The following is a 23,712-nucleotide window of genomic DNA, read 5'->3' on the forward strand; positions in this document are numbered from 1 at the left end:
CACCTTGCTAGCAAACTCAGTGGGCATAAAGTTGCATAGAAACAAGTAACCATGGATTTGTACCATCAGGACAGATGGATATGGTCTCTCACCACGATGGTGACTCCACTCATTGAGGTCATGGGCTCAGAGCAGAGGAAACTCAGATGGGGATGTAGCCTAGGTAGTGCCAGGCAAAGGGAGCTGATGGCTGTGAAGCACTTTGCATTGCATGGAGAACACATGTGACCTCAGTTAGCTCTCATTGCATGTCATTATCTTATATTCTTATTATGGTGTTCTTGACCCAAATGACCATGAGATGATTTCAGTGTGGAGTTTTCCTTGAAAACTTAGTGGACAGGAAAAGTTGTGTCTGCTGGGCGCCAATCATCGCTCTAGTGTTCACACAATGCTTTCTTCAGCTTGTGTCAAATTGCCCCTGTTGCTGTGCCAGCTTCTGTCCATCTCCAGGCCTGTGTTTTATTCTCACCGCATCTGATTTCTTAATCAGTAAGCAAGTGACTTACAACATAGGCTTAATTGTCTACTGTAGGAGTGTCACATTTATTTTATATTTTTAATTTAATGCCTTTTAGAATTTCATACATGAGTACTGTATTCACATCACTGTTTAAAAACAAGTGTCTCTGTATTACATTTTGATACAAAGAATACTTGAGCAGAGTTTATGCGAAGTTGGAGCATATCCAACTGAGAACAATATGTGGGTTTTTGTGAAAATGTGGGCTATTGGGCACACCCAGACTTGTGTGTGTATGTGTGTGTGTGTGTGTGTGTACTGGGGGTATGCATGTGAAGGCACCAGGTCAGCCCTGGGTGTCATAAAAAAGGGGAATGTCTCATTGACCTGAGGTTTATTGATTAGCTGGCTAAACTGCTTGGCAAAATCCCCAGGGATCCTCAAGTTTGTCTTCCCAGTGCTGGGACTACCCGGGTGCTGCCACTCCTGTATTGTAAACTGTGGGCTCTTAGCATTAAACTCACTTCCTATGTTTGCAGAAGCACTTCACACACTGATCTATCTCCCCAGCCCTGTATATAGGCTTTCAATTGGGTTGCTTAAATACTGACATTCATTTTAAAGATTAGCTAACCAAGAAAGCTGTTTCTTAGCCAAAGGCACCATAAAGCTAAACTTCCTGAATGCCTCCAGAATCTTACTCTGGACCCTGGCCACTCTGTGTGCTGGCTCAGGGACGAGTCTTCCCAGGGAAAAATGAAAGCTATTTTGACCACGATGACTTCTGAGTAAGAAAAGATGTCTAAGAGAGAACCAAATCCCAGGACAGAATGTCAAGGAAGCGTTTTGGTTTCTTACAGTGCTATTTGTTTTAACTGAATGCAGGATGTTGTTGGGAATCCTGAGCAGAGATAGACTTAGCATTGAAAGAGCAGGGATCTCCAAGGAGCAGGAAGCAGTGGCCCTTGCTCAAGAGCCTCTGAGATCTTTCTGACCTCAGCTCCTGTGATGCTCTGTCATGGAATAAACACGGAAGGGAATTCATTTGCATCTTTCAGGGGGCCAGACTAGAAGGCCTTGAGCATATTTTAAATATCAGTAGAACAGAATGTTAGCCTGTCTGTTGTTATCTCAATTTAATTAATTTGTAAAACATGAACCACAAAGTGAATACATTTACATTTAAATCTCTTTCTAGCATTTCTTCCAGCTTGAAACTAAGCAGAGGGCTTCTGCCCATCTCCAGCTATCAAGTCTCATCTCTGCTTTTCTCTGCTTTCTGCTTCCTAATATAGCTCAGCTGTTTTTTTTTTTTTTTTCTACTTTTTTCCCTCTGGTTCTTATGCATCCTTCAAGATTCAGGTAGATGCTATCTTGCCCTAGGAAACCTTCACAACTTCCTTTCGTAATGAGCACCAGTACCACTCTCTAGCCTGTTGTGCGTGTCACCACCTTAACACCATACTCATTCACTTAAGTCATCCCACAGATGCTGTTAAGTGCTTATAGTGCCCCAGGCATGAGTCTAATCACTGGGGATTCAACAATGGGATAACAGGGAGCAAACAATACATGCAATAAATAATAAATTATATTGCAGGACAGAAAATGAGAGGAAATGTAGAGATGGATATGCCAACATGGTAGAGAATTGAGGGTGTCCTAGCCTCATTTATGTTGTTTTCATAAAATATTCTAACAAAAAGAAAATTAGTGGAAAAGGGGACTTATTTCAGGTTATAACCCATCATTGTGGGGCAATCAAGGCGGGAACTGTAAAATGCCAATCCCATCACAACCCCTATCAAGGGCAGGTAGAAATGATTGTGTTTCTATGCTCTCTTGCTTGTTTTTGCTTAGCTTGCTTTTTCAAGTCTTATATAGGCTGGGGACTCCTGCCTAAGGAATGGTACCACCCATTGTGGGCTGTGTCTTTTCACATCAATTAACTAAAGATGATTCCCCATAGACATGTCCCAGGGCAGCCCAAATATAGATAATTCCTCACTGTGACTCTTACCAGATAATTCTAGGTTGTACCAAGTTGATAATTAATTCTTTTGGCCTACATCTTATCTCCAAGTTCCTGACCTCACAGAGTATGACACTCTTCAGGCTACTTACCGTAAAATGAACTGAATTTTCAGGTATTACCTAAGAACCAGCTATGACTGAACCAAGATAAAGTAATGATTTTCTTGGGGATGCTCCTATAATTCCTTGCTTGTATTGCTCGTGGCCCTGTATAATTAACATGGGGAATGCTTTATTAAGCATGGTCCGGTGTTTAATATTTTTCCTTTCCCTTAAACTTAATGTTCCAGGGCCAAGTAGACATGGTACCTGTGGCTTTTTCTGAGGTCCTTTACTTCAGAAAGATTCCCAAGCAGCTGGAGTGCTGGTAATGAACCATGATGACTCCCTAGGGCTGGCTAGAAAGAGAGGGATCAAAACATGTCCTGGTTGACCAGGATTCATATCACACTGTTCATTTCCTTAAATGAGTATGTGGTCTTTTTGGACTATGTGTGTGTAATGCCCATAGTCAAAGTGCAATGAACAGAGGGGCAATGTTAACAGAGATATAACACTACGGGGAGGGGGGGCATATGTGATGTTAAGGGGAGAAAGGGAGGTATAGTATTGATATAGGAACTAGATAAGATACACTTAATCCAGGGCTGCAGAGATGGCTCAGACGGTAAGAGCACTAACTGCTCTTCCAGAGGTCCTGAATTCAAGTCCCAGCAACCACATGGTAGCTCATAACCATCTGTAATGGAATTTGAGGACCTCTTCTGGCATGTCTGAAAATAGCTACAGTGTAGTCGTATACATAGAATAAATAAATCTTTTAAAAAAATACATTGAATTCACCCACAGTAGAAGGCCCCTGTGACATCATCATCTTAACTTACTTTGTCCCCTATGCCCACCTTCCAATGAATGAATTACTTAGTATCCCCACAGGAGTCATGTTTGCCTTTAGATAATTCTAGTTTGTATCATCTCCCAAGCATTAAAGGACCCTCCGGATCACACTTATCTGAGCATTCAGGTCTCTTCCAATATTTATTAGCCTAATGAATGGCAAGAGCCTTAGGAATGACAATAGGGTGTTTCAGGGCCGTAGTGTTAAAGCCCCTCTTTCCTCAGTGGTTATACAGACCTCACAATGTCTCAGAAGATGCTCTTTCCCACTGAGGGATGTCACTTTGAGGGATGTTTCTCCTGTGGTTACATTTGACCTGGTAAATCAGTTCATGAAAACTTGTGAGTTCTGTCCCTGACAAATGTTTGGGGAGGAGTTGCAAAAAGAGATGTAAAATAGTCCCTGCCTCAGTCTTCAAACCTTGATTAGGAGAAAACTGGAGAGACAGGAGAAAGGATCAAAAGCTCCCTGGTCATTCATGTCATTTCCACTGTGAATGTCACCAGCACAAAGCATCAACCAGTAAGAGGCGTTGAGTTCAAGCTTCCTGCCTATCCTTTAGCGCCAGTGGTACCTACTCAGGAGTTTAGGAAGCTGTCTACCTGCCGAGGGCTGAGAGATTCCCTAGGAGTGAATCACATTTCTGCTGCTTTAATGACTTCTTATTGAGCAATGAACACAAATCACCACAAAGCCACACTGAAGATTTTCTTTCAAGGTTTAGTATGAAATGCTTTACTTAAGAGCTGTAACCTACCAGATGAATTCAAATTGACCCTAATGAGGATGGCTGCATTTGACAGCTGTGTGAAGCATGGCTAACAGATGAGCTGAGAGTGAACAGCCAGTCAAAAGAGACAGGCTCAGACATGCAGACCATGTCCTGTCCCAATACTAATTAACGTTCTAAAGGAGGAAGGGAGGGAAGGATGCTACCAGCTCCAGGCAGGAGGAGAGACTGTGTATCTAGATAGGATATTATTAAGTGGTATTTAATCTCGTTAAGTAGAAGCTAATGACTCTGGGAGTTACTGTGATAAAACAGCAACTGAAATTCCAACACTTGGGCAGAGAAAACTCTTTGGAGTTAAGCTGGCCTTATGAATGGTATGAAGTCTGTCCAGTCCAAGGCCTGTCTGGACTCATCTATGGGATATTTTCTCTTTCTATGTCTGCTCTCCACATGCTGATGATGCTAACCAGTTTTAAATGCAAGAGAATGCCTGAAAGCCTCCGCTTCTGTCTCTGACTCAAACCATTCTTTTGAGCTTCTCAGATGAGCACACTGTGGGTATGTGTCTCCACTTTCATACCCAGCATCTCAAATGCAGCAGGTCCACAGTTGACATTCTGACTGTCTCACAGACTTGCTCTATGGGCGGCTTCCTTCATTTTGATTGACGCATCAGGACAATCAGTCTTGATGCTTTCCTTCTCTGCCACTCTAATTAGCAAATCCTATTGACTGCTACATGTCACTATAACTAAAGCTTTGAAGCCCAGTAATATGTTAAAGGAAAGAGGTTTATTTAGCTGATAGTTAGGGAGGCTCCTGGTGAGGAAGTCACGGCAGGTGCTTCCTGATGGCAAAAGTGTATATGAGCCATAACAGAGTGAGACCAGAAGCAGAAGGACATTCGAAGGCCATGCTTACTTGGCTCACAGCAAGTCATTGTTCTTGGAATCAAGTCATACAAGACCTCCAAGTCTTACCAAGTCCCTCCAAATGAGCTAACCACCTCCGCCTGGGTCTCACCTCTTAAGCTTTCCCCCACTGAACACTGGCCAACCTGGACATCATTTCCTGGAGACTAAGCTTCCAGCATGTATTCTTTTAGGGGAAGCTCACAAAATAGCAACTATATTCACATTGCATCAAGAATCTGGCCATTCCCAGCAGGTTCTAAGCCACAAGGATGGGTAACTGAAGAGGTTTCATATCTCCACTCCTACCTTCTGCACCCTCTGTTGAATACAGCAGCCTGTGATCCTGTTACATTGTAGCCGGATCACAGCTGAAATTAAACCTTCCAATGACTAATGTCTTTCAGAGAAAATGACAAAGTGTTACCACCTGCTTACTGACCAAGCCACCATTCATCTCAATTTATCTCCTTTTGTCCACTTCCACCTATCACGTCATAGACTTTTCCTGAAGAGAGAAAGCACGTGTCCATTTCCCTTTTTCAGAAAGGGAAGCCACAAGAGGCCAAAGTGAACCAATGAGATTTTACATGAACAGAGTAGTGGTGAGGGGCTGCTGTGGAGGAGGAGGGATGACTCAAAGGCAGCTGCATTGCTGCCTGCTCCAACATCGATTGTGATTCACAAAAGCCGCCTTCCTGGAGCTCTCTGAGAATGTCTCCTCTGCAGCTTGGTTGGTGTCCACTTCTTCCCGGCAGCTTGGCTGCTCTTGATAGTCTCTAGGTGGCTCTGCTGGTCTGAGTGTGACTCTCAGCACTCCCACTGCTTATAGAAACTGGACATGTCTAGAAAAATCTAGTCAGTTTCAGGGACTTTCTGAAACTATTGAGTTGTTACTTCCTGAGTTTTAAGGAGCTCCCTTCCAGGGTGGAAGGTTAAATCTCGGAGGACATTGCTATGTAATTCCACCGTGTGGGAGACAAGGCCCCTTTGTTGTCCATAGCTATGCATGCCAGGCTAGCTGGCTGTACAGCCCTTAGGATTCTCCCATGTCTGCTGCTTCCCATGCCTGGATGAGCACCAGGGTTACAAACGTACTCCCAGCCGGGCTTTGACAAGGGTGCTGGGAGCGAGTTCAGGTCTCAGTACTTGTAGAACAGGTACTTTGCCACTTGAGCTCTCCAACTCTGACTTGAAGTCAACCTCGAAGCCAGTGTTCATATGGGTGGGGGCCTAACTGACCATACTCCTCACTTCTCCCTCATACACTCCTCAGTCTAGGGAGTTTTCCTTTCCAGTTCGCTCAGCAATAGTCAGGCCCATGCCTTCCTAGATGAGGTTTCTACTTGCTTAGGGCTCAATCTTGTTTTCTCTTAAGACAGAACCTCCTGCAATGATGACATCACAAAGGATGAGATACAGGCCACCCTCAAAGCCTGTGTCATTATCTGACTAGATATAGTATTTGTATTTAAAGGATATGATAGGACACATAGGAAGTCCCAATAATCAGTTGTACTGTCTGCCACTTGTCTGGTTTTGCTCTATAAGACCGAACCTTACTGTGCACATCAGGTTGGCCTTGAACTTACACCAATCCTCCTGCCTCAGCCTTCTAAGTGCTGGGATTATAGGCACATACTATCACAGGTTCATCTCTGTTTTAGTTAATTCTATAATGGTAATTTTTGATGACAAAGTACTTTTGAATTATTTTCAAATTTTAAAAAAGACCAAACTGAATTTGGAGAAGGAGAAAGGATGTAAAACAAATGTTATTTTCACATGTGCTTGTACCTCCTTTTCCTGTGCAGTCTCCTTGCCTGATGTGTCCACAGATCCTCTGGAGCTCTGGAATGTGAAGTCACATTCCAACTCATCCATACAAAGGAGCATGGCCTGCCATATTGCCTAACCCCAGTGGACTTCTCTTCTGAGGTTAGAACAGAAAGTTTTAGCTCTTAACACTATCTCATCTAAAGTCTTGTATAGGCTAATAGTGCAAAAGGCTCTTTGGACAATGCTGGGTGTCTTTTGTCCTCTGCTCTGCTCAGTGAGACATCATCTATAAGAGCCCCTCACCGAAGACTTGGTTGCTAAGATACTAAGGTGAATATAAGGTATTTAAAACCCTGTGATCACAGGTGGTGGTAATGCACACTGTTAATCCCAGCTCTTGGGAGGCAAAGGCAGGTGGAATTCTATGAGTTTGAGGCCAGCCTGATCTACAGAGTGCATTTCGGGACAACCAAGGTTACACAGAAAACTCTGTCTTGAAAAACAAACAAATAAAATAAAGAACTTCTGGTCTGTGCATTTGTCACATCCATGTTCCTTTCTGCCTTTTAGATGAAGATCTTTGACAAAAATAAAGATGGACGTTTGGATCTTAATGACTTGGCAAGGTGAGTGATGCAGAAAAGTGGCAAACTGAGAAGTTCCTGTGTCAGGGTCTGATGGTAACACACACATCCTTTGAAATCTGAGAGCCACTCTTGCCTGGAGTCTAAGAGACCAGGTTCATCTTATTAAACCCTCTGCAGTGCTTTTGAATCACTCTGGGTAACAGATTCTTTCATGAAGATAAAGCTCCATCCTGCCTAAATGCACAATGCATATATTATATTATAGTATATTATAGTGTATATATATATATTAAGAATTCATGAATGGGTCATTGGTGGATTTTGCCCTCAGAGGCTAGGCACTCATAGTCTCACATTGGGATTCCCCTCCAAATCCAAAATCTAACAAAACAAAAGCAATGATGATGATAATGATAAAAAAATAATAATAAATGAATGAAAGAATCTTGAAGCTATTCACTGACTTTGGGAATGTTAAATTGTTAATTCAGAACAGTAGTAAAAACGGATTGAATTTTAGTAGAGCCAACACTCTGCTGGCCTTTGAGGGTTGACTACCCTCAGTGGTGCCTGAAGGCTAATGGAGGCGAGGGGAGGATAAGAATGGGAGCAGCATAGTCCATGAGTCTGTAAGGTGACTTGGGACTGACGGTTGCTAGATGTACTGTTATGCAGCTTTCCGTTACTATAATGAAAGGTCAGAGACGGGCTAAGTTATATAGAGAAAAACATTTAACTACTTCACTGTTTCAGAAGCTGAATATCAAAAGAGCATAATGTAACTTCTAGAAAGAGTTTCTTGACTGTGTCACACCATGGTGGAAACATCTAGGTATTGTGCATCTCTTGCCTGTGTGGTCCTCCACCCGTCTCTTGTTCTTGATATTCTGAATCCATGGCCTTTGCCTATTTGAGGCTCAGCCCCTGGTCCTGAAGGTTGTCTGTGAATAGACACACTAGGAAGACTCTTGTCAGTCCTGGCCATAATACTGAGTCAGATACGCTAGATGGATTTCCATGTTTCCTAGAACCAGTTGTATTCCTACTTGACTCTCCCCAGGACCTTCATCTGAATTTTGGCCACTTTGATGAAAAAGGGACACGGAGAGACCAGTCAAAGAAGAGTAAAGTGTTTCTCTCCACAGAGTCCAGCAAGGGACCTCAACCCCACAGTCCTGGTTCTGCTCCCTCTATCTCACATGCTTTTTTCTTGAGCATTTGAGTCAGAATTCCCTCTCCATCCTGAGCAGAGCCAGAAAGATTTGAGATTCACTCCTCAGAAGAAAAGTCAGTGTCTGGAAGATTCACTGAAATCAGGACAATATGGGTGACAACAAGAGCTTTTAGTCTCATTGTTGCCTCCTCTGAAGTCTGCCTAGTCTCAGCTTTCCATACAAATAGAAACAGAAAAGGTAGCTCGGCACTAGAGTGTCTCAGTGCCTAGCATGTATAAGTCTGTAAGTTCAGTTACACACATACACACTCACATGTGCACACACATACACACACGGATAGAGGTAGAGAGAAATATGAATATAAGTGGAGTCATGCATGTGCTTTTCTGGTCCAGTGATGTCACTTGCAATAATGTTTTGAAAGGTGAGGCTGTGACTGACCACTGACCCAAGAATCTCTTGTTGTAGCTGGATAGTCCACTGTACATATGCCATATTTTGCCTCTTTATCAGTTGACACACACTTGGGCTGTTTCTACTCTTCAGATACTATGAACAGTACTGCTGGGTGAGTGTGGCCAGCCTTTCCCCTTGGTTATATTCTTAGAAGTAGAATTTTGGTTTGTATGGTAATTCTATATTTAACTTTCTGTGACAGTTCCAAATAGAAACACTAGTCTTTGTACTGCATTGATGGTTGGAGACTTGTAGTAATTTTTAAAAGTGTGGAGTCCTCCGTCCTTGTTCTTTTTAAAGATTTTTCTAGCTCTTCTGGTCCCATTTGCATATCTTGGTATAATTTTAGGATTAGATAGTCAGTTTCTGCATAACGGCAACTCAAATTTCCATGGACTTTGTCCTGAATTTGCTGTTTAAATTGAGAAATATTGTCATCCTAACAATGTTGTCTTCAAGTTTACAAACAACAGTTGTCTTTACATCTTTTGAGGCGTTTAGCTTCTCTAGAAGATACTTTGGAGTTTTCAGTCTATAAGTTGAGCTTATTCTTGTTCCATTTATTCTCAATTATTTGATTTTTTTGGATGATGTCATATATGGAATGGTACATTAAATTCTGCCTTAGTTTTTTTTTTTTTCCTGTTGCTGTGATAGAACACTAAGACCAAAAGCAATGTAAGCAGTTATTTTGGCTTGCAGTTCCAAAGAGATAGACTCTAGACTGACTGGGAAAGCCCGGCAGCAGGAACAGGAAGCTGCCTGATCACACCTTCGTCTACACTCAGGAAGCAGTGAGAGAGGACAGGAAATGTGGTGAGGCTACAAGATCCTCAAAACACTCCTTCAGTGATGGATGTCCTCTGTCAAGGCTGCACCTAAAGAGGTTCTGTAGCAAACCGCAAACAGCATCAGTAACAGGGGACCGAGTGTTCAAGCACACGCATCCATGGAGGGGCATTTCTTACTCAAATCATCGTAGTTCTGTTTTATTTTCTTTTTTTCCTCTCCTTCCCTCTCTCCCTCTTTCCCTCCCTCCTTCACTCCCTCTCTCCCTCCCTGCTTTTCTTTTCTCCCTTCTCATTCATCTCTCACTCCTTTTCCTTCCATTTCTTTTTGATTTGATGCAGAGTCTCTGTGGTCCAGGCAGGCTAGCCTTATAGTCACGCTACTCCTGCCTCAGCCTCCAGACTGCTGCGACCACAGTCATGCGATTTTGCTTTGGACATTTCTAGTGTACAGAAGTGTAGTTGAGTGTTCTGTACAGATTGAATCTTATAGCTGTGCTGGTCTTATTAGCCTGAATAGGTTTGTGTTTGGGTTTTTGGAGTTTGTTGATATTATGCCACTTGCAAATGGCAATAGCCTGTTTTATCCTTTACGCTTCGCTAATTTTTCTCTTCTAATGGAGCTGTTATCACCCACGCACTTCGGGCAGTTACTGATGAGATCAGGATTGATGTTTGCTATCTTTTCTGTGTTTTATCTGTGCTATTGTGGTTGTTCCTCTCTATCCTATGTTAAGTAGATATGTTTTAATGAACTTTTCATTCTCTTGTTTATTTCACTATTTATGTATTTTGTGTTATTTTCTTAGTGTTTCTCTGGGGGATTACCATTAACAAATTGGATTAACAGCAGCTTAATTTCAGTATTATAGCAAATTGGTACTTGTTTACAGTTCCAATCTACTGTTTAAATCCTCCATGTTCTTTAGGTTCTTCAAACCAGAGCAAACCATGCTGTGTACCCACCAACACCTATTCTCTCTCTCTCTCTCTTTCTTTCTTTCTTTCTTTCTTTCTTTCTTTCTTTGATAGGCTACTGCTGCGTTTTCTAGGCTAGCCATGAACTATTGTGTTCAAGGGATTCTCCTGCCTCAGTCTTCTGAGAACCTGGCAGTATATGAGCTGCCAGAGGTACACATGTTGAATAATTGCTTGATGGGGTTAAAGCATTATAACCAACAAAAATGACATTCATTGTGACTCTTTTTAAAATGTGTATGTATGAGGGCTTTGGCTGCATGTATGTGGTCTGTGCATCAATTGCATGCTTTTTCCTTTGAAACCTGAAAGAGGGCATCAGATCCCCAGAATCTGGAGTTACAGAAGGTTCTGAGCTGTTATGTACTGGGAATTGAAATTGGATCCTCTATCGGGCAGTCTGTGCTCTTAACTACCGAGCTGTCACTCCACTCTTCAATGGATCAGTTTCTGCCTGGTGTCCTCTCATTTCAGACTGAGGACTGTTTGTTTGCTTTTCCATGCAGGACACATTTGTGGGTGATGATGCCTTTGCTGTTTGTTTGTTTGGTGGCATTTCTGAACTAGTTCCATGCACTCTATTCTCGTCATTGTGTGTATCCACTCTGGTCTCTTCTTGGGTAGCTCAATGGTCAATTCACGGCTGGAAAGAGGCAGTTTGGGTTTTTTTACAGATGAAGTGGGAGCTGAGCATAGAGGCCTTGCCCATGCTAGGCTACTCCTCAACCACTAAGTCACAGTCTCAGGCAAAGGCTTCCTTAAATGGTTGGTGCAGTGACTTCCAAATCTCTCCTCGGGGGCTCAGTGTACAGGCGGGAAAACAAAATGCTCCAACATTTCTTGTTCTTACCAAGATGGAGCTGGCTTTTCTGTTTGGCTTTTGTTTTCTTTTGGTTCCTTGAGACAATACCTTTGAAGCCCAGGTTGTTTCAAACTGAGAACTCTCCTGCCTCAGTGTCCAGAGTGCGGGACCTACAGACCTGCATCATCAATCCACACTGATTCTTCCTTTTTCACAGAATGAGCCCTCCCCAGACTGCCAATGCCTTTAAGTTCTGCAAACTTTGCTCAGACCATTCTGTCCAGTTTCCTTGTTGCTTTTGTGGGAAGAACTTTCAGAAGCCTACAGTCTATGGTTTCCCATCAGGAAAGGTCTTTACATTTTTTTTTTTATAGTGAAGGCTAATCTCTAGGAAAGGTTGCCCATCACTCTCCTTGCATTAATCACTTAGGGATGCCCACATTTCAAGTGCCCGTGCAGATAGATCATCAGGATAATGTGGAAACCATCAACCTTTTCCTCTCTCTCCAAGCTGTGCATTTGCTGACTGATGGGAAAGCTTACAGAGGGTCATGTGGGTTCTATTCTTTTTCCCATTTAGGATTCTAGCGCTCCAGGAAAACTTCCTTCTTCAGTTTAAAATGGATGTAAGTGGTGACATTTCTCTTTGTGTTTCTGCTACCCATGTTTCTTTATGTATATGGAAAAAAAGGAAAGAAAGAATGGTAAATTGTTTATTTCTTTTGTCATTATGATAAATGCCTGGTTAAAGAAAGCAAAGGGCCGGGCGTGGTGGCGCATACCTTTAATCCCAGCACTTGGGAGGCAGAGGCAGGTGGATCTCTGAGTTCGAGGCCTGCCTGGTCTACAAAGTGAGTTCCAGGACAGCCAGGGCTACACAGAGAAACCCTGTCTGGAAAAACAAAACAAAACAAAACAAAAAAAAAAAAAAAAAAAGAAAGCAAAGGGAGGGAAGATTTATATTGGCTCACAGTTAGAGAGATACAGTCCATGCTGACCAACGTGGTTGGGGAGGTTCCTGGTGACAGGAGCTGCTTGTAGCTGTGGACATGGGAGCTGGCCTCTGAGTAGAACAGGAAGCATAGATCCAGTAGGAAGTTGGGCTATGCTATAAAATCTAAAGACTTACTACTTGGTGACTCAATTTCTGCAGCAAGGCCCCATCTCCTAACAGTTTTACATCCTCCCAAAACAGTCCTACCAGCAACTAACTGCAAACACAGGAGCCTGTGGGGGGCATTTCCTCTTCAAACTATAACAAAAGACATCCACTTGTCTTTTAACTCTGTTAGAGGCTCCCACAGCTCAAGGTAGAGTCAACCTTAAGGATTGTTGTTTCAAAGTTTATACGGATTACCCAGCAGCCAGTGGAGTTACACACCAGTGGCTATGCATTGCTGGACTGACATAATGTTCTCTTCACACCCAGGCTTCTTCTACTGAAGAAAGGAAGAGGGACTTTGAGAAAATCTTTGCCCATTACGATGTTGTAAGTGATCTTCACCCTGTGAAGCCATCTTTAGGTAGAAAGCTCAGTTTGTGCCTGTGTGGCACCACCGTACAGACAAGGTCTAAACTGAGACAATGAATTGCAGTCCCTTGTATGTATAACTATATAACTTCAGATGATCAGGTAGAGAATGGGCAAAACTGACTTATAATTAAACAGGGATGAACTCCTAATGCTTTTTTTGCCTCATAAAAATATGAGAAAAGATTCTTTTTGAAGGCAAGACATCCATTTATTGCCTGTGCAAAAAGAAATGAACAAACAGAAAAATCCCCCCGATCCAACTAAAGGACTGAGGCACAGTCGTGCCCGCCTGATGGAGCATAGCTTCTCTTATAGAGTGAGTGACAGCCATTCTTCATGTGGGAACAATCATTCTAAAACAGTAAATGGTACAGGGTTGGCTTTCTAGAGATGAAGGTGGGATAATGTGAGAAAGAAGAAAAATGAGCAAAGAGGTGGGAAAGGTCTAAGAATCCTCTCCAGGAATGCCAGACTGCATTCTGAACAGAAGCACTGAGCCAGGACAAGGCAGCACCTAGCAATTTACACTGTGTCCATTGCCCAGCTTTCCATCTGGGCTTTTCAGCCCTGTGGGCTGGGGTAGGTACCTCAACTATTTTATTCTCCCTGCCTTCTCCAGACCCCACCTGTAAAGATAGGGTTAGGCTAAGAGTGGATTGGATGAACTTCAGGGAAGGAAATGGAGAGAAGCCTGAGGAAAAAGAGGTCCAGTGACAGGCCCAAAGTGGGATCCAGCTAAAGGGGAGGACCCAAGGCCTGACACTATTTCTGAGGTTATGGAGTGCTCATAAAAGGGGACCTATCATGACTGCCCTCTGAAAGACCCAACAAGCAGCTGAAAGAGTCAGATGCAGATATTTGTACCCAACCAATGAACAGAAGCTGGTGATCCCTATGATTGAATTAGAGAAGGCTGGAAGAAGCTGAGGAGGAGGGCAACCCTGTAAAAGGACCAGCAGTCTCAATTAACCTGGACACCCAAGACCTCTCAGACACTGGACTACCAATCACGCAGCATACACCAGCTGATATGAGTCCCCTAACACACATACAATAGAGGACTGTTGGGTCTGGGTTCAGTTAGAGAAGATGCACCTAACCCTCAAGAGACTGGAGGCCCCAGGGAGTTTAGAGGTCAGATAGGGTGGAGAGTAGGGAGTGGGGACATCCTCGTAGAGTCAGAGGGGTGGAGAGGAGGTATGGGATGGGGAACAGTTAGAGAGTGGACTGGGGGAGGAATAAAATCGTGACTGTAAAATTAATTAATTAATTAATTAACAATAACAATAACAATAACAATAACAACAACAACAGAATGGATCTGAAGGAACTGTGTTAGCTAAGTGAACTCCATTAGCTTTTTCAGAAGAGTTCAGGATGAGGCAGAACTTAGAGAATCCAGTCAAGGAAACAAAGTTTCAAAATGATGCCTTAAAGGTTAAGGATAAAGAAGACATGAAAAGAATGGGTAGGATACAGGGATACTGGTTCTCATCTCTAAACCCAGAACTCAGAAGGCTCAGGCAGAAGGATTTGCTAGGAGTTCAAGATTAGTGTGGATTACAGTGAGACATTGTCTCACTGTAGATGTAGGGAGGGGCTAGAGCAATACCTTGGTGGTTAACAGAAATAGCTGCTCCTCTGAAAGACCCATGTTCAATCCCCAGCACCCACGTGGCAACCCACAAATGTCTGTAACTCTTGTTCTAGTGGATCTGACACCCTCTTTCAGCCGTGAGAGACACAAGGCACACAAACAGTGCACAGAGATATAGGCAGATAAAACACCCACGCACATAAAATAAAAATAAATACAGCCTTAAAACATTGTGAGGTACAGATATTATTATCTCAGACATGTTAAAATGTCTGTCCTTCATTTTGCTTTCATGTTGACAATAGATTACAGAACGAGTAGGAAGAAAACATCTTATATACACACAAAAAAAAACAATGTTTCATATATTGATTCAATATAGCGGCCTTTTATTTAAAATTTACACTTTCAGCAATCACTAAATGATTGTTCAGTCATAAAGCAAACATTTTAAATGTTTGGCCTGCCCCTTTAAGGACCACTGTTGTGCAGTTCAATTCCCAGCACTCACATGGTTAACTAACACCCCAACAGAAGCCTACATTCGGGAAGCAGCTGTCAGTAAGTTTAGTGTCACTGCTATTTGCTGAGGAGTGCAGAGCAGTGCTTATTTGGGGGCAGGAAGCTATTGATGAAGGATTCTTTTCATTCCTGCGGGGCATTCATATCCCATGAGACTAAAACACCGAACATTCCATTTCTAAATTGTTTGGCAGTTACAAATGGACACTGACTGGCTGATTTGTCAAATTTATTATTTAGCTTTTCAAATTAAGAAAATGATATTTAAGTGGTTGGATCTTTGTGTCTTTCAGAGTAAAACTGGAGCCCTGGAAGGTCCAGAAGTGGATGGATTTGTCAAAGACATGATGGAGCTGGTCCAGGTGAGTTCATGAGGCTGGAAGGGTTATTCCCATCATGCATCGGGGTTGACATTGTGACAAATTGCATTATTTCTGAGAACGAGTGAGGCTGAAGATTAATACTGGAGAGAAAGGTCTGGAGGCATTTCCATTTTATAACCATTGATATTCTATGAGACTCAACAAATTTCTTTTGTTTTCTTTAGGTCACATGGGTTAAAATAACGCATAATCAACACAGAAGTGTCTTTTAACCATCATTTTAAAGTCATTTGCTTTACCCAAATAGCCCAGTGTTAGTGTATTTTGCTGTTTTATTTTTCAGCTTCCCGGTGTCTTTTCTCCCCTTTACTCACCTCTCTCAGACTTGTTTACTACAATAACTACAATTCTATATTTAATTTCATATAACCTTTTTTTCATCAAGGTTCTTTTGAACATCTAGTCTAGGATGGGCACTTCCTGTTATGGTATGGCTGAGGCTTGGGCTGAGATGATTTAGGCTTTCATTTTCTATAGGCTTGACAATGTTTTTAAGAAGGCAGTCTCCTTCTTTTAAATTTTATTCTCTGTACTGGTTGATAATCTCCTTAGGAAGACAATTCCAGCTTCTCTTTCTCCAGGGAACAGTGGATTTAGTAGCCTTTGTACTCAGGGATTACTTTGAAGTACATTATTAGATGCACAATGATTGCATCCTGGCTGTCCCAGACAACAACAAATTAGAGTAACAGTTATTAATTATTAATTATGTTAAGTCTCAGAATAATTTGCATATATGATTAAGGCTAGGAAACCTTGCAGCAGGAAAAAGCCCAGTTACTATTTTTTTTTGCACAGAGCTCCAGGGAGTTGACATTCTGTGACTGAGGAGACAAAGGCACAGTTCTGTCTGACATCCATCCAAGATCACTGGCACATCTTCTGTGGCTCCCAACTTATCTCCCTCCTTCCAGTGATTCCTCAACTGCCCTCCCCTTTGCTCTGTGGCTCTAGCTGTTCTCCCCCTTGTCTTCTGACCCCCATTGAAATAACACAGGCATTTCCCCATCAGAACAAATGACAGATATTTGTGTGGTGTTTCCTTTAGAAATGATAGCTAAAGGACAATCTATATTGTCCACTACCTCTTCTATAGCTTAAGTAAAGGAAACAAAGAAATCATCTCTGGGATATTAAAGTTTCATGGCAGATGGATTGGCTAAATTTGAGTTTTAGTTTGCTCTGATGGACTAAAAACCTAGGCTTATTGCCTAGTCTCCTCTCTGTCAAAGAACCAGGGTCCTGACTGAGCGTAGACCCGGGGCTTCCATAATCAGGCAAGGAGCTTGATCTGGTATTCCTCCCATGGTCTCCACACAGAGATGAGCATCTCATGTGCAAGTCAACTAGAGCTATTCTGAAATCCTCTCCTGTGTAGAATTTGGAAAGCACTTTCCAGACACTACGTGTCTTGGGGCTTTATTGCTGTGAAGAGACACCATGACCAAGGCACCTCTTATAAAGGACAACATTTAGTTGGGGCTGGCTTAGAGTTTCAGAGGTTTAGTCCATTATCATAGTGGTAGGAATCATGGCAGCATGTAGGCAGGCATGATGCTGGAGGAGCTGAGAGTTCTATATCTTCATCCCAAGGCAGCCAAGAGAGCATTTTTTTCATAGGCAGTGAAGAAGAGGCTCTCTTCCACACTGGATGGAGCTTGAACACAGGTCCTCAAAGCTCACCCCCACAGTGATGAATTTCCTCCAACAAAGCCATACCTACTCCAAATAAGCCTCACCTCCTAATAGTGCCACTCCCCATGGGCCAAGTGTATCCAAACCACCACACTCAGTGTCTGATCCTCCTTCTCCCACATCACCTGTCATCTGTTCTTCTCTTCATTCTTTGCTTGAAAATGTTTCCTCTGATGAGACATATAACAAAATAGACAGTGGATTGTCCCATTGGGGATCAGCTATTTATGACTCCATGTCCATGGACAAGTTTCTCAAGCCTGCTGTTGCCTGACCCATCACCCACAAGAAGTGTCCAGTGAGACCTGCCTCCCAAGGATGGGTGGTAACAAGAGATGCTGTAGACAGCTACCACTGTCCCTGAAGACAAAATTACCCTCCAATGTAACAGTCTTTGTGACTGTTTTAGAACAAATTGGCCATCATAATTCGAGTGCATTACTGAGCTGGAAAAATATAAAAATATAGGAGGGAGTTTCCCAAAGGAATCTTCACTTAGTGGATGACCACACTATTCAGGGTACTCTTGTTTGAAATACTAGTGTGCCAGAGGCATAAAAGAGATCGTCAAAGACAGGATGGCTGGGTCAAAGGGCAAGTGACTCACTGTAATTTTAAAGCATTTGCTTCCTTTTCTGATTTCTAAATTATCTCTGCATATAAAAATGTTGAAGAGCTGGAGACACAGCACAGCAATTAAGAGCACTTTTTGTTCTTGGAGAGGACCAGCATCCATACTGGGTGGCTCACAACTACCCTATCACCTATAACTCCAGCTCCAGGGGATATGATACCCTCTCTGTACTCCTTGGACACTGTGCATATTTACACACTCACAGACACACACACACACACATATACACACAGTCTCTCTGTCTCTATCTCTCATGTATACCACACATATACACAAACACACACACACTAACACATATATACACACAAGTAAAATTGATTAAATCTTTACAAGTTATTAAAATTATCAAAAATAAAATAAAGCAAAATTTAAGAAGCCAAGGAGAATAGAGGCTAAGAATTCTATTCCTAGGCTGTCTATCCAGTATTCCAGGCCCAGGCTCACCACAGGCTGGCAAGGTGATCATGGGTGTCAGCATCTACAGACTTGTCTTCTATTTTGCTTGCTATGCTGGGAATTGATGGCTGGAGCTCACATGTTCAAGGCAAGTAAGTACTTTGCCACTGAGCTGAAATGCAAGCTGGTTTTTATTTATGGTTTAAAATGGAATCTCACTAAGTTGGCTAGGCTGACCTTGAGTTCCATATATAGTTCAGGCCTATGATGTTCAGAACACGTATATGTAGGGTCTGTGAGCCAGGATACCTAGCACAGAGACTTGGGCATGCTAGCTATACACTGGCTTTCATTCTTTCAGGGAGATGGAATGCAAAAGGGGTGGGGTGGGATAAAAGTCTGAGGATGGCATTGAGGAATGGGGTAATTCATACGTAGATCCACAGACAGGACCAAGTACCCGCTATGGGTATGCATGGGGCTCAGAGGGTCGGTCTCAAAATACCCCAACTCCAAGGCTGATGAGAAGCAGATCATTAGTTTTCAACTAGTTGTACAGGGGCTGGTTTCAGGTGGTCCTTGGAGGTAGATGAGAGAAAAGGTCTATATTTAAAATGAAAGCAGCTGATATGATGCTGGCTGCCTGCTTGAGTCAGCGTTCTGACTCTGACTCAAAGACACCTGCATGACAGTAGGTAGGGTAGACAGCCTCTCTGGGTTGTACTTTACTCACATATAATTAAGTATGAAACTGGATCGAACCGCCTATGTTTGTTCTGAATATTTGTGCTGATGTTTATAGAGTCCCTAAAGCAGAAATCTAAGTATGTGTTACTGACTTGCTTCTAAGACAGTCCTAAAGACAGAGGTCCCATGGCTTCTGTGTGATCCAGAGATCTTTTAAAGAGTGATGCCCAGCTGTCCTAACTCATGATGAGATGCCCCAAATGAAAGACATAACTTAGATGGTCCAGTGGGGTTTCTCTTACAGCCTCTCTCCCTCCTTACTTTTCATCATCCAAATACTCCAATATTTCTCACTTATTTGAAAGAAATAATTATTCTGAAATAAAATATGTTATTCTTCAATTAGGAACAAAAGGTTAGAGTAATCTGAATGAAGTACAGGCTGGGGCAAATAAATCATACTTAGGTGTGAATGGCTACCACTCCAGTCTTCTCTAAGCATAAGATTTGCCATAAGGGTACTAGAGCTTGTTATCAGTTATTGCAGAAAATCTCTAGCAGTCAATTATTCAATATGTTGAAACTAGACATCCCCACTGTACATAGGTACAACAGGTAAGTTCTTTATGGCACTAGTGCAGCTCGCTGTAAACTTCCAAGTCACATTTCTTTGAGCTGCAACACACACCCACCTTCTACTAAGACCCAGGAAGCTGTAACTTTTGAGCACAATGAAAGGAGCCTGGTAATAACGCATTTCATCTCACTCTTGTAGTCTGATGATTCACCAACAGAGGTGAGCGAGGTCCCCAGGCATCCTCCTCCCCACCCTCGCCCAGCTTCTGCTTCTTCAACTTTTGCTGCTTGGTTCTTTCCTTCATTTAAGGTTACAGTCAAGAACATATGCTGCATCTGTGTTCTTGACTGCATGCTTCCAGGTGGAGGATGCACTGTAGTTTAGCACTACTACAACCCTGCTGGTTGTGACTCTCGAGTCACTGAAGTGTTTTGTTTTGTTTTTATTTGTTTGTTTGATTTTTTTGTTATATTTTATTTTGTTTTTTAGAGGTTTCTTTTGAAGAAAGTCTCTGCAGGGAAGATGCCTTTTTTTTTTTTTTTAACTCTTAAAACTACTCAAGTAATTAAGAAGAATGGAAATAAGATCCACTGGTTTGTTTGTTTTGTTTTTTTGTTTTGTTTTTGTTTTTTGGACATCAGCTTTGCAGTTTAGATTCATCCCCTTCCCCAGCTTTCTTTAGAGCTGTGTGAGGTGGTAGACCCAGGGCTCCATCAATCAGGAGACCTGGTATAAAGATGGCAGCGCTCTCCCCTGGAAGAAGGCTGAGTTCTCCTGAGCCTCTTTCCTAGCCTGGGCAGCTGCTGTCTCTATATCCCTCCTGGAGATTGTGAGGATGAGGTAAAGGGCTTAAGGGGGTTACTCTGCCTCTGTGGCTTGTGCAGCCCAGGAGCTTGAAATACTTCTCTGGAGCGCAGGCCCCACTGCCCCTCCTCAGGCTGGAAGTATGCCTCAAATAAATTCTGTTTCTTCTGCCTTAGTTAGGGTTTTACTGCTGTGAACAGACACCATGACCAAGACAACTCTTATAAGGACAACATTTAATTGGGGCTGGGTTACAGGTTCAGAGGTTCGGTCCAGTATCATCAAGGGAGGAGCCTGGCAGCATCCAGGCAGGCATGGTGCAGGAGGAGCTACATCTTCATCTGAAGGCTGCTATAAGACTGGCTTCCAGAGATAGGATGAGGGTATTAAAGCCCACACTCACCTACTCCAACAAGGCCACACCTCTGAATAGTGCCACTCCCTGGGCAAGGCATACTCAAGCCACCACAACTACTTTGATCTATAATGTGGAAACTGGATTTTTATTTTGTATGAACCCTTGTTAAACTAAAGGTGCTAAGTGTCCTGAAGATGGGCCATGAGGAGTCAGGGACAATGATAAAACATCTTCCCCCATCAGCATAATGTTTTCAGACTAACTGCTAACACGGCAGGCTTTTCCAACAACAGGGAGAAGCAATGCGGAAATAAGACTTTATAAAAATGTTTGCTTACTTGGCCTGAAGGGGCAATCTGAGAAATGAAGACACTGCTTGCAAGCATCAGGGACCTGGGTGGGGTAAGGAGGCAGTAGCTGTCCCTGGGTCCCCATGACCCATGGTCAGGGAGGGCACTGCAGTCTGGGACTGCAGCTGGCCTTCTGAATGACCATGTCCTCTTGTCCGCAGCCCAGCATCAGTGGTGTGGATCTGGATAAGTTCCGGGAGATTCTGCTTCGCCATTGCGATGTCAACAAGGATGGAAAGATCCAGAAGTCTGAGCTGGCACTGTGTCTTGGGCTAAAAATAAACCCCTGATCCCCAACTACTCTGCTCTCTGCTTACATGTCTGTGTTTCTGCTGTGAGAAGTGTTTGTGCTTTGCTCTTGGGGACCCAGTTAATGGACCTTTTCCCTGACAGTTTGGTACTCTTGATGGAGGGAGTGGCCCTAGGGTGCTGCTTCCAGAGGCAGCCATGATCTTGTCTCATGGGAAGCCCCATACAGCTTCTTCCATGTTCGTTCCTTGACCTTGGTCTATCTCTTCAAAGGCCTCATTTTACCTGCTCTGTTCAACCTTCCCTATCGCCTGGTGATCCATTCTACCATCTCCTGCTTGTCCTTGAGCTTTCTGCTCAGTTAGAGTGTCACCTGCATCGTGCTGTCATGTCTACAAACATGTCTTCTTGTGGAAATAAAGCTGTGGTCAAAAATAAAGATGTGTTTGAGTTTGTATAAGCTTTGTAATGTTCAGATGGTTTTTAGGGAAAGCTTAGCGGAGGGTGAGGGGCATCATTCTGAAGCAGCTATTGGTTGCAGGGAGCTAGCAATAGCCTCAAATCGTGTGTGTGTGTGTGTGTGTGTGTGTGTGTGTGTGTGTGTGTGTGCGCGCGCGCGCAAGTGTGTGTTATTGGATGAATTTCATTCTTTTGTTTCTTTTTAAGGCAGTGTCTCTATGGCCAGTCAACCTAGATTACTGGGTGATCACTAGGTACAGTGAGAGGTCCTGCCTCAAAACAAACCAAAATCAAAACCAAAACCAAAACTAAAACCAAAACCAAAACCAAAAAACCACGGTGGAAGGGATGGAGGAAGGTATCCATTGTTGTCCTCTGGCCTCTACAGGCACATGTACCCACAAGTGCACATACATAGAAATAAGAAGTCACCATGGTTACCGGGAAGATTGTATTATTTGCCAAGCTGATGTGAGTATTCATAAATGTAATGCCCCACACAAACAGTAGGTGAGATAGTGGCAGTAGAAAGAGTGGCTTCCATCTACCATCATTTTCTTGCAACCTTGCCTCCATCTTTGCTTCCAAAAACCTTGAGCGTTCTCCCCTACAGTCACCCAGGAAGTGGTTCCTCATTGGTCTGGACATCAAACATTTCTCTTGGCTACGAGGCTTGACTTTGCTTGTGGTCGCCTCAGAACTTGTTTTTGTGTTTAATTCATTTATCTTTTACCCATATTTCTTATTCTCAAATTAAAAGGAATAGGGGGTCTTTCCAGCTTTCTCCTTGAGGCTCGAATTTAGCACTAGGAATCTGGGGTGAGAGTATATACACCACGTGCATGGCAAAGAAAAATCAAAGGACAGGAAGACTTGAATATTACCATCACAGTCATAATCGCACTGTTGGGATCAAAGGAGTTGATGTTGTCATCATCATCTCAGAATTTACTGTTTGTATTTAATTTACTTCTTTTTTTAGATTGGTTCTTATTCCCCAAATTTGAAAGGCTAGTAAGGTTTTTCAGATTGCCTATGGCACCTGCATTTAATGCAAGGAATCCAGGGACAGCTGGGACATGTCCTTGTGTAGAAACTACAGAAAAAGGCTCTCCATCTTCCTGAAGAATTACATTCTCAACAAAGGAGGGGCTGCGCTGAAGGTGCCATTATTATTTTTGTTTTGCAAACTATAACATTTAGGATCAAAGACAGTAAACAGTTGTCTACGGTCTCTTAGCTAGGAAGTGAGCCAGCTCACCTCTGGGTTTTGACCCAGGGCTTAAGTAGCTTCAACACAATGACTTAAACATTTTTTTTGCTTTCATTGAGAGGATAACTATAGCATTTTTTGAACACTAGTAATAGTCCACTATAACAGGGTCTATCATGGAGCAAAGATACTCCACGTGCAAAGACTGAGAATCATAAGGAACAACTTTTATAATGAAGACGTTTTGAGTCAGGGACATAATCCCAGATACTTAGGATACTGGTAGGAGGATTGCAAGTTCAAGGCCTTCCTGGGCTATGTAACAAGTTTAAGTTCTGTCGGAGAAACTTAACGCTGAAGATGTAGCTCAGTGGTAGAGCACTTGCCAAACATATGTGAGATCCTGGGTTTTATACCACAAAAAGAAAACAGACAAACAACCAACCAAACAAGAAAACCTTAATGTAATATTTAAATAAGTTACAAGTACAAAATCACAGCATGAAAAGTGAGACAGGGTCAGTGTTCCTGATTTTTGTTTCAGGCTCTGTTAGGTAGGCTTGCTTTTGGGACACGTGCTTATTGTGAAATTTTAATTTTAGGAGGCAACTTTGCATTTTCAAATGTCTTTCTTCTTCTTCAAAAAAAAG

General features: G+C 42.7%; 1 protein-coding gene across 2 annotated transcripts in view; it reads left to right on the plus strand.

The window, feature by feature from the left end:
- Positions 1-21,822, plus strand: part of Scgn (secretagogin, EF-hand calcium binding protein) — a 39,489-nt gene extending 17,667 nt beyond the window's left edge. For both annotated transcript variants that reach the window (XM_085831219.1, XM_021179966.2), the window contains 5 exons: positions 7,389-7,444; positions 12,185-12,230; positions 13,034-13,093; positions 15,551-15,619; positions 21,303-21,822. In XM_085831219.1, coding sequence (XP_085687345.1) covers positions 7,389-7,444; positions 12,185-12,230; positions 13,034-13,093; positions 15,551-15,619; positions 21,303-21,431 — 360 coding nt within the window. In that variant the 3' untranslated portion in view covers positions 21,432-21,822. The remainder of the gene's footprint in view (positions 1-7,388; positions 7,445-12,184; positions 12,231-13,033; positions 13,094-15,550; positions 15,620-21,302) is intronic.
- Positions 21,823-23,712: the final 1,890 nt, after the last annotated feature.

The sequence above is a fragment of the Mus caroli genome, unplaced genomic scaffold, assembly GCF_978045245.1.
Source record: "Mus caroli unplaced genomic scaffold, Mus_caroli_1 scaffold_15, whole genome shotgun sequence".
NCBI lineage: Eukaryota > Metazoa > Chordata > Mammalia > Rodentia > Muridae > Mus > Mus caroli.